This window comes from Rousettus aegyptiacus, unplaced genomic scaffold, assembly GCF_014176215.1.
Source record: "Rousettus aegyptiacus isolate mRouAeg1 unplaced genomic scaffold, mRouAeg1.p scaffold_m13_p_12, whole genome shotgun sequence".
NCBI lineage: Eukaryota > Metazoa > Chordata > Mammalia > Chiroptera > Pteropodidae > Rousettus > Rousettus aegyptiacus.
Genome location: NW_023416287.1, coordinates 76,392,658 through 76,410,188, shown reverse-complemented (window position 1 = coordinate 76,410,188; position 17,531 = coordinate 76,392,658). Strand labels below are relative to the sequence as shown.

At 52.0% G+C, this 17,531-nt stretch overlaps 1 protein-coding gene across 2 annotated transcripts in view; it reads left to right on the top strand.

Moving 5' to 3' along the window:
- Positions 1-5,613, top strand: part of SMAD7 (SMAD family member 7) — a 31,186-nt gene extending 25,573 nt beyond the window's left edge. For both annotated transcript variants that reach the window (XM_016148458.2, XM_016148457.2), the window contains exon 4: positions 3,583-5,613. In XM_016148458.2, the coding sequence (XP_016003944.1) occupies positions 3,583-4,121 (539 nt within the window). In that variant the 3' untranslated portion in view covers positions 4,122-5,613. The remainder of the gene's footprint in view (positions 1-3,582) is intronic.
- The last annotated feature ends 11,918 nt before the right edge of the window (positions 5,614-17,531 follow it).

The window sequence follows — 17,531 nt, the reverse complement described above, 5'->3', positions numbered from 1 at the left end:
TTTGTGAAAAGAGGCATGGAGCTCCTCGTTAAGTGGTCTTCCCTACTGCAAGCGCAAGCACAAGGCGAAATCCTTCCCCTTCTCAACACCCTCCTCCGCCTTCCTTTTAAAGGGTAGATTTTATGCTTTAAGGGAAATGGGGAAGGGGAGGGTGAAAACAACCTTACAGGAATTTTAGGCCGATTCAGCATTTTTCTGGGGTTGCTCCAAAAATTCCCTCAACTATAATAAAAAGAAAAAATTGTGAGCAAGCATCTGATTAGTTAGCTTTTTACAACACAGCTTCTTTTTTTTTTTTTTTTTGGATGCTTTAAAATGCGCAAATAGAGTTTTAAAACAAGCCCCTGTACAGTTTTTTGAGGAGGGAGAGAAGCTGTTGAAAATACCGGAAAAAATTATAAAGCTGAGGGAAATTAACAAGGGACCGTGAGTTTTGCCTTTGGAGTTGGAGAATCAGCAACCATGATAAGCCGAATTTGGCCTCCGAGGACTGTTCCTTAGGCCTCCTGGTAACCAGCTCACCAGGGAGACTTCTGCGTGAGATCCTCCCAGGTCCTCGCCACGGGGCCCGGGGAGCCCCCTGGAGCTAAGCACAGACCTTTGTGGGGAGACGCTTGTGGGCTGTGGGCCCAATTCAGAGAACTGGGTTTCTCTGAAGATGATGCTGAGTGCTTCCCAGAAATGAGCCCAAGTGGTGGGGAATTCGGGGAAAAGGGGGGAATCTCTGAACTGGCAACGTGAGAAGCCGTGCCCGGCCCCAGAAGAGCGATGCCTTAGAGGGGCCCTCGTTACGATGGTTTTTCTGGAGAACCTATTTTTGTGCTCAGAGATAGTCCAGGAGCTGTGAGGAGAAGTTGTATCAGTGCTGGGAGGCTCTGGGGTGCCACAGGGAGTGGGGAGCAGGCAGGGATCCTGCTGTGCCAGGTTAGGGCCCCTAGTGGGCTTTCGGGGGCCTTCTTCACACGCAGGGACACCCACACGCTGCCGTTTATCTGGGCCGGGCCATTAACCTCAACAGAAAAAGGCTTTTTCCAGGCATGTCTGGCAGCAAATTGCTGGGTGGACTGGCGGGCTGCACAGATGAAAGAGACCCGCCAGAACGCTGCCCCCTCTCCCCGCTCAGGGCGCTGGGCCGCGTCCAGGCGACCTCAGGCCCCAGCCCCCGCCAGGCTTCCTCTGCCCCCAGAGGCCTGAAGGGCAGACGCAGCCCCCACACCCCTTGCTGGTGGGCCTGGCATGGACAACTGGATCCTGGGCCCCTGCCCCACCTCGCACCTCCTCCTCCTCCTCCTCCCTGACAGCGGGTGCCAGGTTCCAGGGCGGCCGGGCTCCATGAAACAAAGTATTGTGAGGCTCCGCCGAGGGTCTCCTCCACCTCCCGCCCAGTGACTCCCCGAGTCTCGTTGTCCCGAGTTGGGATAATAAGGGAGAAGCTTCTTACATTTCAGAACACACCCCCGTCAACACACACACACACACACACACACACACACACACACACACACACACACACACACACACACACACACACGGCGGGCGGGGCGCCCTGTGCCTTCCAGAAGAGGGCTTTCTCCCTCGGCACACTTGCACACTGGAGCGGTCTTATTTATGGGGATGTCGTGGGCCTTTGCTGTAGCCTTCAGAGCTGGACTCCCTCGCAAGAAAGTTCAAAGATTGCCAGCACTCACGAGTTTATTAGCAGTTGATGGATACTTTGCAGAAACAAGTTAATGCCTGATGAGTCACCTTCTGCTTGGAACCCTTGTCCGTCTCTTGTTTTTCCTTATGTTCTAGTGTGTGCGCGCGTAAACACACTCACTTGTGTGCTCACTCCTGGACACACGCGGCCTCTCTCACACTTGTGCTTTGTAGATGCGTGTGTGTTGGGGGTGGCGGGCCCATTTTCTGGGGGTTGAGTTTTGGTGGGGTGGGGATCGAGGGAAAGAATGAGCCCTCAGCTCTCCATTTTTATGTAGCCGTCCGGGCAGGCATTTGAGAAGGCCAGGTGGGGTGTCGAGGAAACAGCCTAAGGGTGTGTGTTTGTGGCTGCCTCAGTGGGTCACGGTGCACATGTGTATACTTACTTACGGGACACCTCCATGCAAGACAGGCTGCTGCTTTAAAAAAAAAAAAAAAAGTTCATGGAACCGACTGGTTCCCAGGTCCTGACATGCCTGTGAACATGGGAAGGCATTCTGTGCTGAGCTGCACTGGGTTACCCAGCCTGCTGGGGCAGCAGCCGTGGGGTCCCCAGCCCTCCTGCTCTCCCTGCCACCACGCTGTAGAGTCCATCGTCATTCCTCTCCAAGCCCAGTTGTTCCAAAAATCAAGAAGGCCAAACACATCAAAAGACATCTCACGGCCGACCCCCACCTTCGTGCCCCAAGCTCCCCAGAAAGTGAGAAGTGAGGGCTGCAGGGCGGGCAGGAGGAGGCCTCCGCCGCCCAGCTCTCCCCCCTGCCTTTCCCCATTTTTGTTAACAAATACAAGACTTCCGGTCTCCGCCCTGCCGCCACAAACCACAGCGTTCCTGCTGCCTGGCCGTGCAGCCGGCCCGGCTGGGGAGATTTATGGTTCCCCGTCTGCAGCCTGCCCCGCTGGCTCCAGCTTGGGGAGGAGTTGGTATGCCCGCGGCAGGGGCTCCCTTTCCTTCCCCGTGTCCCCCTTTTAAAGACCTCTGTGCGCCTGCTTAGGAAAACCACCCGACCAGTGTCACCGCAGTCTCCCAGGCTGCCTGTGGGAAAGCTGGGGCTGGGCGGGAGACTAGATGCTGGGGGTGGGGGGGCGGAAGAGGGGGGTGAGGGAAGAGAAGGGCCCTTTAAGGGTGGCTGACCCCATTTTAGACACATAATCGTCTGTCTGGGCTGGAGGAAGTTTCCTTAAGGGGTAGCCTGGGATAACACCAATCTGCGTGTTGTGATTTGGCATTTTGACATGAATTCACCCTTTGTGTGCAAAGCTGCTACGGACAGACACACTGAAAGTTGTTTATCTATTTAGGAAGGTTTTTGCCCCGAATCAACCCCATTTAATTTTTACCAGATAGCACTCTCTTATCACCAAGTCACTAATCAGAGAACTAAATGACAAGCACGGAGACCGTATAACAGGTGGTCCTAGAGTCCGGAGACCTGGGTCCTAGGTCTGGCTGGGCCATCCTCTGGGGACTGGTGTTCTCATCAGAATGACCAGGGCCTGGAGCAGCTGGCCTTCAAGGTGCCATCCAGCTTGAAGAACTAACTCTAGGCTATGTGCAAAGGCCTTTTCCAGCTTTAAAACCAGACTGGCCAGGTGGGCACACGTCCTGGTGTCTCGGGTGCCTGACAGGATGAAGGGAGTGGCAGGAAGAGGCACCCCAGTGAACCCCCTGCTTAGAGGCAGGGCCCTTTAATTAGTGCGCGAGATATCTCGGCCCCAGTGGGAGGATGGTGGAGGCTGCAGTGTATCCAGTCCCCCCACCTCTTGCCTTGTACTGAGGGAGGAGCTGGTTGTGGGGTCGGCGTGTGTGTCCTTGTATTCCGGCAGGACGAGGAAAAGCCCGTCGCCATCGGCACCAACCATGTCCGCCGTTTTGTTTTGTAGATTCCCAACTTCTTCTGGAGCCTGGGGATCGGACACACTGGTGCGTGGTGGCATACTGGGAGGAGAAGACGAGAGTGGGGAGGCTCTACTGTGTCCAGGAGCCCTCCCTGGACATCTTCTATGATCTACCTCAGGGGAATGGCTTTTGCCTCGGACAGCTCAGTTCGGACAACAGGAGTCAGCTGGTGCAGAAAGTGCGGAGCAAAATCGGCTGCGGCATCCAGCTCACGCGGGAAGTGGATGGCGTGTGGGTGTACAACCGCAGCAGTTACCCCATCTTCATCAAGTCGGCCACACTGGACAACCCGGACTCCAGGACGCTGTTGGTACACAAAGTGTTCCCCGGTTTCTCCATCAAGGCTTTTGACTACGAGAAAGCGTACAGCCTGCAGCGGCCCAACGACCACGAGTTCATGCAGCAGCCGTGGACTGGCTTCACCGTGCAGATCAGCTTCGTCAAGGGCTGGGGCCAGTGCTACACCCGCCAGTTCATCAGCAGCTGCCCGTGCTGGTTGGAGGTCATCTTCAACAGCCGGTAGCCGCGTGGGGAGAGGACAGAGCGTGAGCCGAGTGGGCCCAGTTCAAACTACTTTGCTGCTAATATTTTCCTCCTGAGTGCTTGCTTTTCATGCAGACTCTTTGGTCATTGTTTTTTTTTTTTTCTTTTTCCCTCCCTTTTCTTGTCATTCTTGTTTATGTTCTGTTTCGTTTCGTTCTTTGAGAAATAGCTTATGAAAAGAACCGTTGGGGTTCGGGGTGTTGTACGGTTTGGCAGGACACCCCCCCGTATGAACAGGAGAAGCAAAAATCAGTACCACCAAAACACAGTGTATGAATGGGGAGCAGACCCTAACTTGGGGCTCTCGGTTCTCTTGTCAGGGCACGTGCGTGTGCGTGTGTGCGCGTGCGTCCGTGAGTGCGTGTACGGGAACGACAGATGGGGAGGTAGTGTGCCGAGGGTCTCCTGCCGAGAGCGCTGCGCTCCCCGGCTGTGTCTGTCTTGCCCTTTGGACGTGCTCAGCGGGGCAGAGGCAGTATCCAGGCGCGCTGGCCGTGGGTGTCCCAGCGGCTGCCAGAAGCAAGGCTCTGCCTCCAGCCTGAGGAAGCCCCCGCGCCCCCCTCCCCCCTTCTAGGACAGGGCCTGTCCACAGGCTCCTTAGAAGCAGCCCTGCCAGAGGCTGAACCAGAACCGGTTGTTTTTAAGCTCGTCTTACTCCCCTCCCTCCAGCCGCCCTCCTCGCTGCCATTGTCGCGTCTTTCTTTTTTGGCCATCTGCTCCTGGATTGTCTCCGAGATGGGCTTCCTGGGGGCTGCCGGGGCAGCCCCGTCGCAGTATTGCTCACCCAGTGCCCTCTCAGGCCCCTCGGCCTCTCCCCTGCCTTGGTTACATCAGGTTTTTCCCGGACTCAGAAAACCAGCTCAGCACTTTCCTCCGCTCTGCAACCTGTGTGTTGAGTTCTGCTGTTAGACCAGCGAGGGGAGCAGCCCCCCTTCCCACCAAGAAGGATTCGGTCCATCATAACCCAAGGTACCATCCTGGGCTGACACCTAACTCTTCTTTCATTTCTTCTACAACTCATACACTCGTATGATATGTTGACACTGCTCTTAGCTCAATGAGCATGTTTAGACTTTAACATAAGCTATTTTTCTAACTACAAAGGTTTAAATGAACAAGAGAAGCATTCTCATTGGAAATTTAGCATTGTAGTGCTTTGAGAAAGGACTCCTGAAAAAAATCTGAGATTTATTAAAGAAAAAAATGTATTTTATGTTATATATAAATATATTATTACTTGTAAATATAAAGACGTTTTATAAGCATCATTATTTATGTATTGTGCAATGTGTATAAACAAGAAAAATAAAGAAAAGATGCACTTTGCTTTAATATAAATGCAAATAACAAATGCCAAATTAAAAAAGATAAACACAAGATTGGTGTTTTTTTCTATGGGTGTTATCACCTGGCTGAATGTTTTTCTAAAGGAGTTTATGTTCCATTAAACAATTTTTAAAATGTATACTTGATTCTCTGTTGTCCTCCTGCTCCTTTTTCTTCGGGTGGGAGGGGAGAAGGCAAGGGCATCGATCAGAAACCAAAAGAGTTGGGGTCTCCCTGGCCTGGTGCTTGGTTGAGAAGGAAGGGGAGGTGGACCACAAAAGGGACGTCCAGAAGAGCCTGCCCTTCCAGAATCTGCTCCCTGTGTGCTAGAAAGACCTGTGGCTACACACGACCCGCCTTCCTGTTAGGCTGTGGCCCTTGGGTCTAGCTGGCTGGGTGTCTGAATTTATAATGGTGTCAATCCCAGGAAGCCCTTAGTTATAAAAAGTGGGGTGATTGTTCAAAGTTTGAAAAGTTGAGAGAAGGAGGGTTTCATTTTCCCGGTGATTGGGAAGAAGGTTGCCCTGGGAGACAGGATGGGGAGATGTGGTCACAAGAACCTGGGTCCATCCATTGCTGCTTGCTAACTTCTCACTTGGCATTAAATCCTGCCTTTCCCAGAGCAAGGTCACTGCCACGCTGGATTCCAGGACAGGTTTCCATGAGGGTTGAAGCTCTGGAGGGAGATCTAGAGGGGGAAGGTTGCATGTTGGTGGATGTGGGGATCAGTCTCCCTTTTAGGTCCTTCCCAAGTTCTGCACCAGGTGCTCCAGGAGGTGATGGCCAGAGAGGGTGCCAAGTCCAGGTTCTACACCGCAGTCTCCTCTCCCACTTAACTGAACTCTTAAGTGACAGTTGTCCAGTCCCCTCACCCAGCCCAGCCCCGATGGCACTTACTGGTAAAGTGCCTTCTGTACTTGCCCCTGGGATTTCCGTGGCTGATCTGAGCCACATTTTAGATTCAAGGACTCTTGCACAGGAGACGCGTCCAAGTCGGGCACGAAACAGGAGCTGTGTGGGGGTTGGTGTCAGGGGTTCTTGAACCTTAGACCCAGGAAGGAGGGTCTCTTTGAAGTGGAGGTTAAGACTTTGGATGTCACAAACTGATACAATTCCCAAAAACCTTTGTTGGAGGGCCAAAGTACGATTGCCAACTTCTTATTTTGCCAGATAGTGACACAAAGCTCCATGGCCTACTGGCACACCATTTCATTCAAGAGACTTCCAATACAACTGTTCTTCGAGAAATATTAATACGTGTTGACGTCATACTCCAGGGCATTGGTGTCCAATGATCCTCGAGGCCAGCTTGTTCATTCGTTCACATGGGGCGATGGGGAAATCACTACCTATCAAAACAGCTATTTGCTTTTTCTCAGTTGAACTGAAACCTGCCTCCCAGAATAAGCGTACAATCTCATCTCTGGAAAACACCCGAGAGGATGTTCACCGGTGCGGTAGGGGTGGGGGAGGGGTGGGGTGGGAAGTGTTACATTAGGGAGCTGTCAAAGTCATTTCAGTTTGCTCTGACTTGCATCAGCATGCCAGGAAGCTCTTTAATAATAATCACAGCTACCATTTATTGAATGCTTCACTAGGTGCCAGGCATGATGCTTAGCGTTTGAGGGAGTTAATTTAATCCTCATTAGGACCCTCTGCCATAATGGAGGCGTTGAGAGGTATAAAGACTTGCTCAAGGTCACGCAGGAGGAAGTGCTTAGGGAGAGCAGGATGGGACTCAGGGTTCAGTGGTTCTTGCCCGTCTGTCCATTCCCTGTAAAGATGTATATTTGGAATCCGGTGTGGTGCCGGTCTCACGACGTCTCGAAACTGGGAAAAGGTAGGCCAACATGCTGCCCCCGGGCCTTGCCGTTGGCGCTGGGCCTCTGGGTTGGGGAGGAGGGAGCTGTGGCAGCAGTACCTTTATGCCCCGCTGTATTATCGGGACTTGACGTTCAGCCTCAACGGGTTGGAATTGGGGTGAGGGCTGTGGATCCTGGTGGAGTGGCCGGCTCTGGGTGGGCAGGAAAAGAGGAACGCTAAGGGAAAGCCAGTTGTTTGCTGGCAGCTGGCACTACTCACCTGGCCAGAGTGGCTGTCACCCGCAGGCACCCCTCGGCACCTCCTATGTGCAGGCCTGTGCTGCAGGGGCCCCCTGCCCTCGGTGGTGCTGGAGGGTAGTGCTCACACAGCACAGGCAGAATGTGGGACCATGTGGGACTCAAAGAGGAGGGGCCTTCCAGTCCAGGTGCAGTTTGGATTAGAGGAGGGAGAGAAGAGCCACTGGAAGGAAGTTTTCTTGCCTCCTGATTCTTCTCCTTCCTCTCTCAGTTCACCCCTAAAACATGGGGGTGTCTCTAAGCTTCTGCCCTCTTCCTGGGCAGCAGCATCACTCTGGCGGCTTCGTCTCCCCTCACCTGGGGGATATCTCAGCTGCCCCAACCAGAAACTTGGATTCGCCCATCTCCTTTGCCCCCATCCCCCATCACGAAACAAAACCCATTTAATCCGTAATTATAAAGTGCACATATTTCTCGTATATGTTCCCTTTCTCCAGCCCCAACAATAAGATTTAGTTCAGGGATTTCCAGCGTCTTCTTGGTCTTCCTCTACTCCAAGTGGCCTTTCAGCCCCTGCCTCTGCCAACCTCACCCTTCGACGGCCCCCCACTCTCACCCCATCCCCCGCACACGCAGACAGTCGGTCCCAGGCACGCAGGGTGACTCGCAGTTCCCCAAACACATCTTGCTCATGTGCTTCCAAGCAAGTGGTTTCTGGCTTTTTCTTCAATTGGCTATCCTTCAGGATGCAAATCAGGCCACACCTCCTCCGGGAAGCCTCCCCCTTTTAAAAAGTTTCTGCCCTAAAGAAATATCGGTGGTATAGGATTCTGTCATTCGCACTGAACTCCAAGCTTCTGGCTCTCTGGGGTCTTAGATGAGGCCCCACTTAAGATCCACTGTCTTAGCAATTCCCGGCGCAGTGCTCAGATGGCTTGCCCCACGGACTAAGGAGAGAGAGGCAGAACTGTGGGCTTAGTTTAGACTGGGAATAATATTAACCATCGCTGACTGTGTTCTGATTATGTGCTAGTCAGTGTTCTAAGCTCTTTGCATTGGGATGGTCCCACATAATCCTTACAACCACCATTAAAGTACCATTATCATCAGCCCCAGTCTATAGATGAAGAAACTGAGGTTCCAAGAGTTGCCCAGGGTCCTCTAGCTGGTGAGTAGTAGCGTCAGATTTCATCACTTCTGTGCTATCTAATCTCTTTGAGCAGGTCTGGATCAAGGGGTGACTGCTGGGCATGCGTTTTCTCTAAAACAAGTGCGGAAGGACCAAGCTCGTCTGATTGCGGAGCAATAGAAACAACGCCCGACGTTCGTGCGTGTTTGTAGGCACCGAGGGCCTCCCAGGTGTTGTTCCACCTGTGGCCCCCCTGCAGCACGAAGCAGGCGGGCCTTGGCTGACTCAGGAAGAGCCAGACCCTCCAACAGGTGAGGGATCTGCCGAGGATACCCACACGCAGCCTGCGGGGCAGGCTGGAATTGCACCCAAGCCCACAGCAAATGCAGACTTCCTGATGGGTCGGTCACACTTCCCACGCCCAGACTGCAAAGGAGCTTTTTGTCAGCCTGTGTTGTCAGTGCTACAGCTCGTGACTGACGAGTGCTGGGCAGGTAGGGTTGGGGATCTGACACGAAGTAGGAGATCAGACACTGTCCTGGGTTTTGGAGTCATATAGATCAGGGTTTGAGTACTGTACTCACTGTGGCAAGTCACTTAACCTCTCTGAACCTCAATTTCTGAAACAAAATGGGCATTACACCTGACTCATGGGGCCAAGGAGGGGATTAACGAGAAAAATACGTCTGAAGAGCTGGCCATATGATAATTAGGTTGAACCACGTGGGATTGCTCATATCTGACCCTTTTGACCTACAAAGATGGCAATTTCACTTGTTTAACCTTCTAGATGCTCCATGCAAGGCGGCCCAGTGATCAGGGATCCGCAACCTTCTTCTCCCCCTGCAGCTGCAGCCGGCAGCTGACAGTGCCCTCAGAGTGTCATTAAGCAAGTGGACCGAGAGAAGATGGTCAACTAAGCCAACTGGCAGTGGGGGGTGGTCAATATTGAGGTGACCCCTTTCTGCTCAGGACACCAGAAAAATACTGAGCCCAGGCCAGAACAGGAAGCAGCAGCCAGGGCAGGAGGGCTGGGGTTCCCTGGCCTCTGGGGGAGGAGGCGAGGGCCCCCCGGCGGTGCCCGCTGAGTAGGGAGCAGCCTGCACAGTCCCGGGTTTCCTGGCGCGAGCAGCATGCCGGAGTTGCCAGCTCAGCAGTTTTCCCCAACCAGAAGGGCCCCCCTCTCTTTCTGAAAGTAATGATTTTCTAAAAATGGATTCTCTCCCCTCCCCCGGCTGCAATTAATCTACTGAACACAAAGTGGCCGCTGGAGGAGGCCCCTGGTGAGTTCAGACCAGTGCAAGGCTTTGATTAATTCAGGGATGACTTACTGGCTTTGGGGGGTGGTGGCGAGGGTGCCCGGCCTGGGTGCAGGCCAGGCAGAGCTCACAGCAGAGTCTGTTTGGTGCCCTTCAGAGCCACAGGGGGTAGGAGAGCTGGGAGCCTCTTCCTAGGGAGCCTGCATGATGAGCCTTCCTTGGGATTGAGAGCCACAGGATGTCAGAGCTCAGCGCCAAGGTCATCCTGTGGACGTGTGTGCCCTGGGCCAGGTAAAGCTGGTAAATAAACCTGGGGCCTTATTCATCTTCCTGGAGCTGCCATTTTAGTAAGAGCTGCAGGGGAGGAAGAATACGATTGTTTTAGGCCAAGACATGCCCATGTACATTACTAGTAGAATGCAAACTTGGTATGAATTGTCGAGAAAAACAAACATCTGAAGTATGTGTCCTTGCTCTTGGTGCTGCTGTCAGCATGGTCCCAGGCCAATGTGGGCACATTGGTGGAAAAGTATGAGATGGAATCTATACCTGGGATTGACAGGTAGGACACAGAGGCCATGGAGGTAGAAATAGAATGTGTCTCTTAGAGCTGCATTGAACCCAAAAGAAAATACGGCTGATTCGTAGATAACAATATTAGATCAGGTCTCAACAGTTCAGAGAGCTCTTTCACACGCATTCTGAGTCTGGATGGGAGCTCTGATTATTCTCATTTTAGTAGACGAAACTGAGGATCAGAGATCAATGACTTACTTGAGTCACCTAGCCAAGGAGTGGCAAAGCCGCACTCGGCAGTTCTCCTTATGCCGATCCCTTGGCTCTTTTATCCAAAACATGGCTTCATCTGCTCTGTTCAATGCCCCTTTCAACCTCCTCTTCCTCTACTCAGCATTCCAGATCCTGGCAGTAATGAATGGCTTGTGGCAGAGACATTTTATTCTCAGGGAGTAGCCATGTGCACTCAACATTTCCCAGCCTCCCTTGCAGTTTATTCGAGGCCATGTGACTAGTTCTGGCCAATGGGCTGTTAGTAGAAGCTCCACATGGCCCTTTTAGGCTAAAGCACTGGAGATCTGGTGAATGGTGATCCAAGTCTCTTTCTCTCCCTCTGCCACAGGGACCTAGAAGATCTGTTTTGAAATGATAAATGCATATGATGGAAATAGTTTGGATCCTTGAATCACTGCCCCAGAAAGTGGCCAGGCCCACAGCAGACACTGGGTGATTGTGCGCTTTTATGTGTTACCTGACCGAGATCTGGTGGTTCGCCTCTCCAGCTGAGTCCGTGGCCGATCAGGTACTTAGCCCGATCTCTTTTGCTTTCTTCTTCTTATGGAGATCAGTCCTGTATCTCCAGCATGACTGGAGCTCCCTGAGGTCGGCTCCAGCTTTCATACTTCTATCTTTCATGGCACGAAGCCCAGCTCCGGGCTCAGGGTAGGCGCCTAGTAAATACCTGATATAATTGACATGAACCCAAGTGTCACCTTCCATGGTGCCTCTTGAGGGATTGCCAAGGTGCCCTTCGAGGGCAGTCTCCCCTCTCTCTCACCTCCTACAAGCTACTTGCAGCCTCTCTTTACCCCCCTCCTCAAACCACCCATCTCCACAGCAGCAGGCTCTAGCTCCAGGGTAGGCCCGTGTCAACCTAGAGCCAGCCCGGACCCGTGTCCTCCAGGCATCTCGCTCAGCCAAAGAGAGAGGAAGTTTCGGGGTAGAGCTCCGGCTCCAGTGAACACATCCACTCGGATCACCAGCTAGCGTTCCCAGGACGTCACTCCTCTTATCCTGCTATATTGTTCTTCATAGCACTGTTTAGCAGAATATGAATTTATTATATACACGTTTAACATTTTCTTATGTATCTGTTTGTTGGTTTGGCTGTTGTCCGACTCCCCTCGCAGAGACTAAGCTCTGTGACAGCAGCGACCTTGCTCTGCTCGCTGCCGTATCTCTAGTATCTAGAACATTCCCCAGCACATAGTAGACACTTAACAAATATTCCTTGGATGAATCAATGTTGAACGACGACTAACCTTTCCAACTGAAACACACGCATTTGAATTCCAAGTGAATTCGGTCACCCCTCCCCAAGAAAGCGAGTTTGTACTTTACAATATTTGTGAAAAGAAAGAGTGCATGATATTTCCCCCGCAAAAGGTGAATGTAAAACTCTGCCTCTTGGAGTGAAGGTAACAGAGACAGCTGCCACCCCAATCATAGAAATAGTACAAAATAATAACAGCCCGTGTTTCCTGAAGGCTAAGTGTGGGCCAGGCACTCTCCGCGAGGCATTTGGTGCTGTCCCTAAGGTAAGGGTCACCATTATCCCATTTTGCAGATAGGGAAGAGGAGGCCCAGAAAGGGTAGCAGAGCAGGAGCCTCGTCTGCTTAACTCCAAAGCCTCTGCTCTGAGCCCGGAGCCCGGAGCCCCCATGCGGAGGCCACAGCTTCAAAAGAGCAATTTTCCTGGATTCTTTCTCCAAGGTTAAGATACAGCCTGAGGCCTGAGGCCCAGGTCCCACTAAGGTAAGGGTATCTCTGCCAGGAGGTGGCTCCGTGGCCAGTCTGTCCTGCCTGTCCCATCAAGGTCTGGAATCTTTGCTGCATCTGTGCCTTGTGTCATCAGCACCAGATCTTCTAATGACACACGCTGAAGCCAGGGAAATTACAGTGCCCGGGAGACTTGTCCCAGAGGCTCTGCTCTGCCCGGGTAATTCCAGAGCAGGGGAGAATGCTGTGAATAACAAGAAAGGGTCAGGCTGCCAGACTTACGTAATGGAATGGTGTAGGGCAGGAATAAGGCGTGAGGGATGGAGAATTTTAGTTTATTTTTATGTAGTTATTTTCAAATTAAAAAAAAAAAAGCCTGAAAAATACAAAATTAAAAGTAAAAATCATCCTTAATCTCATCATTTAAAATTATGCTTGTCAATGCCACTCTCCCCAGAGGTGACCACTGGAGGCTTTGATAGACCCCCTTTCTGAACTTGGCCTTGCTTCTGCATAAGCACATATGTTACTTTTCACAAATGGAGTCATGCTCTACATACTGGCCTGAGACTTGCTTATGTCACTTAATGATACATCGCAGATAATTCATTTTTATGTTGTCTTGTATTGGACCTGAATTTAAAAGATGCTAGTATTCATTTAAAAGATACATCGCATGGTACTGAACAGAGCGAGGATGTGGAGCAACTGGAACTCGCTGGCGAGGATGGTGGTGTATCAATGGGTTTAACCAGTTTTAGAAAACTGTTCGATAGTATCTACTAAAGCTAAAGATAGTAATATCTATGTCAGAAATGCATACATATATTCACCAAAGGACATGTTCAGATATATTTACAACAACACTATTCGAATAGCCCCAAACTGGAAATAGCTTGAATGTCCATCAAAAGTCAAATGGGTTTTTTGTTTTTAACTGCAGTTTATGCAGTGGATGTAATGGGAATGAAGGAACTACAACTATTGAGCTGTACACTTTCGATTTGTGCACTTTTCTGTACATGTGCTTTACTGCGGTTAGATCTATTTCTAAAAAGGGGGTCAGGGCATGCAGTTCCTTCCAATATATCGCTCTTGTTTCCCCCAGGTTTACCCCTTTTTCTCTTTCCTCCAGGACCCAAGAAACACACACAGCAGCTCATGTGGGCTGTGCCTCCATTTACCACGTGGGACAGAGAGGGAAGGAGAGTTGGACATTCTGGTTTTGGGTTCCCCGGGACCTGGTGGCCAGGCTCGGGTGAGGACTCAGGCTGCACATTCCCTTAGGCTTACTGAGGTGGTCAGTGGGCAGCGGGGGAGAAGGAAGAACAGGGAGAGCAGCAGCAGGAGGAAATGGAAACCCCTTTTGCTGTTCTCATGACTGCCGAGGAGACTAGCGAAGAGCCCGTGGGTGGGCAGCGCTCGAGGGGTGGAATTGTACAATATGACAACAGCAATGGTGACCACTGTTATCATTAATAGTACCTAGTATGTCTTGAGCACTTCTAAAGTGCCTCTTCCTCCTCCTTCCCCTCCCCCTCCTCTCCTCCTTCTGAGCATGCCTGGGGACGGCATAGCAGAAGGAAACCTGCGGGCCCACTGGCAGCCTCAGCGGCTGCTCTGTTGTCTTGAGCAATTCCACTCTGGCCCCAGCTTGCAGAGTCTGCTCAGCAAAACCAAAGCCCTGCAGGTAACAAGACTCTCCCCGGTCAGAAGGTTGTTCAGGGGCCTTCTGTTCTTACCAGACTTTGCCCCTCCAGGATTCCCTCCCTGCCACACACAGTTTACCGTTCATGCCTCAGACCACACGGAGGACCCTCTGCAGGGAGCGTCCAGCCTGTTGCTTTCCCAGTAACTTTTGGTGCCCGTCACATAAGCCCAGCACCTCAAATCCACCTGCCCAGAAGCCAAGTAAGTCCCCATCTTCCCCTTCACCCTCCGTTCCTTCCCATGTGGCTTTCTCTCACCCTCATCTGGAAGTTTCTGGGTGTCAGATCGTTTTTGTTCCCTTGCCACTGGCCCAGCTGAGGCACTCGTGGCCTCTGGCTCAAGCAGTTCGCAGGCCTTCTGGCCATTCTCTCTGCATGTACTTGTCCCCCTGCTGACCCACACTCCTGGTGTGATGGAAGGTGTTTGGGAAAACCCGGCTCTGAGTTCTTTTGTTTGTAAAAGCCGCGTACTTTCCCATCTCCACTCCTGCGCATGGGCCTCTTGGCCTAGAACGTGTCCCCTCTGCCTTCAGCGGATGAAATTCATCTCTTCTTTCGATGTCCAGCTCAATTATCTACTTCCAGTTTCTCCTGTTGGCACAAATCATATTCTGCAGCGCTTTTAAGATACTTTCTAACAACCCCCGTCCTTTTCTGCCTTGGGAAAGCAGAAAGAGGAGTCACATAACCCGGGCCAGGTCCTAGTGCCATGCCCTGTGCTAAGAATTTTACTTACATGATACAATTACATGCTGAACCCCAAACCCTTCTGCGCATGTTCACTTTTGATAGTCTGGACAGGAATTAAGATCAACAAGGACTTAGAGGTGCGGGAATGCAATCAGTGTTGATTTGCCTGTATGTTATCTGGGCTCTCTACCTGGCTTGGGGAATTCTCATTATTTGAGTCTATTGGTTAGCTAAAGAGCAAGACACCCATTTTCATAGCTTCCCTTGCGGCCAGGTATAGGCATGTGACCTGGGATTGGCCAATCCGATGGCCTTGCTCTGTCCTTGGAGTCAGGATCTGGGAACAGAGAAGCAGAGATGCAGGAGAATCATTCCGGGAGTGGGCTGTGGCCACATCCCTTTTCTGGGGAACAGCAAGATCCAGTGTTTGGTGTCCAGTGCTGATGTCAGTGGGGAGAGAAGAGTCATCTAGTGCTCTGTGGGGGCCTGTGGGTTCTCAAGAGGCTGGCTCTATGGTTTTGGCAGTCACCCTGCTACGGAGAGGTTCCCTGCCCCGCCGCTGAGTCTGTGACTTACCCAGGATCCTGTCAGGTCTTTTTTTGTGTGTGCGCTTAACTCAGCCAGAATAATTTTCTGCGGTTTGCAGCTACGAAGACTGACCACGAACAGAGGTCGGGAAGGGTGTAGGGGAGGGTTGGGTACAAACCCATCCCACTAGGACAGAAGCTCTGGGAGTCTCAGCCCCTCCGGATGGTGATGGTGGCCATGGTATTGTCCCCACCCAGATGGTCATTTGGGTCCCGTGCAGTCAGAGGCCACCGAGCAGAAGCAGAGTTGTAAACTTACAGAAGCCCTCGGGATGCTCCCGGAGGACCCAGCCTTGAAATAGAAATGTCCTAGGCAGTGTTCCTCCATCATGAGAACATGCAGTTTTAAAGCCAGGGCTGTCTTTTGGAGCAGCAGGGGTCTGGGCCCCATGGTCAGGAGGATGGATTTTACTGTGCTGTTATTGAGTCATTCATTGTGTGGCTTGGGGAAGTCACTCCTTTTCTCTGGGTCTCAGTGCCCTCACCCAGGTTGAGGACAGTTAAGCTGTGTGGCTTTTTTTACTACTAGTGCTTCCAGTATGAGCACCCAGAGCCTCTGGGGCTTCATCTCACCACCTGCCCCCTTGTTCACCTCCTAAACTTCCATGAACTCCCCAATAGCAGGTCCTTGCACATAGTAGGTGCTTGGAAATGTGGTTGACAGCACTGGGGAATGGCTGACTCTGTCAGGGGGTGTGGGTGGGTAGCTGGTATCTGGGGATATGCTTGAGGATCTTTTCCTGGGGACTCAGATCTGCCTTTCCTTGGTCTCTGTACAGTAGAAGGGGGAGAACAGGGAGGGACAGCAGGCTCAGCAGTGGCCCTGAGGTATGCAGCAGGCACTTTCTGGGAAGCTGCCCCCAGAATCTAGCCCCATGCAGGCTGAGGAGGCCCTGTCTCCAGCCCTTTTCCCTTGAACTGGAGCCAGGCGGTCCTCATGCATTACTCACTGGCGGGGCGGCCCTGGCCTAGAGCCAAGGCAAACAGGCCTCCAGCCTGCCTGGGGGCTGGTTTGCTCAGTCTTGAGAGGGGAGGGAGATGCCCATGCCTGGCCCTTGCTGCAGCCAGCCTGCCTGCGTCCCCCTGCCAGGCCCCAGCCTGGTCGAGGGGTCAAGCTTTGGCCCAACTTCCACCAGGGCAGAGCCTAGCAGTCCCTGTGGAGCAGTCCTTGGTTCTGCTGAGGGCCTTCCTCCCACCAGTGCCTGGGGCCTCCTTTTCTGCCAAGGGGGAAGCCACAACTTCGATCTGTGCAGCCAATGCACAGGCTTCACCCTGTGCCTGACACTGACCAGCCCCTGGAGCAGTAGTAGAGGAGGGAGCCAAGCCTAACCGATCTGCATCTCAATGTGGGACCATCTATAGAAAATGACTGGTGATGATTTATTGTGTTCATTGAATGTTGTGCATTAAAAAGAGTGCAAGAAAGGGGTGGACTAGGAAGACTTTCTGGAGGAAGTAAGACCAGGCAAGGCCTTGAAGGACGGAAAAAGTTTATATAGCCTTGATGGAGAGTTGTGCAATGATTATGGGTCTCAGAATGTGGTAGGCCCGAAGATTGGGATGAGAGTAGGAGGAGAAAGGTAGCTAGGTAAAGAGGATGAGGGCCAGTACTACTGGTCCTGGGCAGGTCCAGTCAGCCTTTGTCTAGAACCCGCCTCTCCATCCATCCATCCATCCATCCATCCATCCATCCATCCATCCATCCATCCACCCATCCATCCATCCAGGTGACCAGCCAGCCAGCCAGCCAGCCAGCCATTTATCCATCCATCCATCCATCCAAACTGCAAATACCTATTGAGCACCCACTATGAGCCAAGACCTGAACTGGATATCTTCATTGACTCTTATACATACAGGCCCAGCTAATAGTATGTAGGCTCGATAAATATTTGTTTAAATAGACAGAGAAGTGGCAATCAGAAAAGCTTTGTCCCTGCCCTCAAGGAGCTTATCTTCTTGTGGAACAAAAAAGTAAAAAATTACAGGTTCTATAAAGGAAGAAACCAGGGTGCCAGGAGGAAAAAGGAGACAGGGAAGACCATGGGCCTTTAGACTGCTGGGTGACCCCGGGCAAGAACCTTGACCTTTCCATGCCTCCGTTTCCACACCTTAA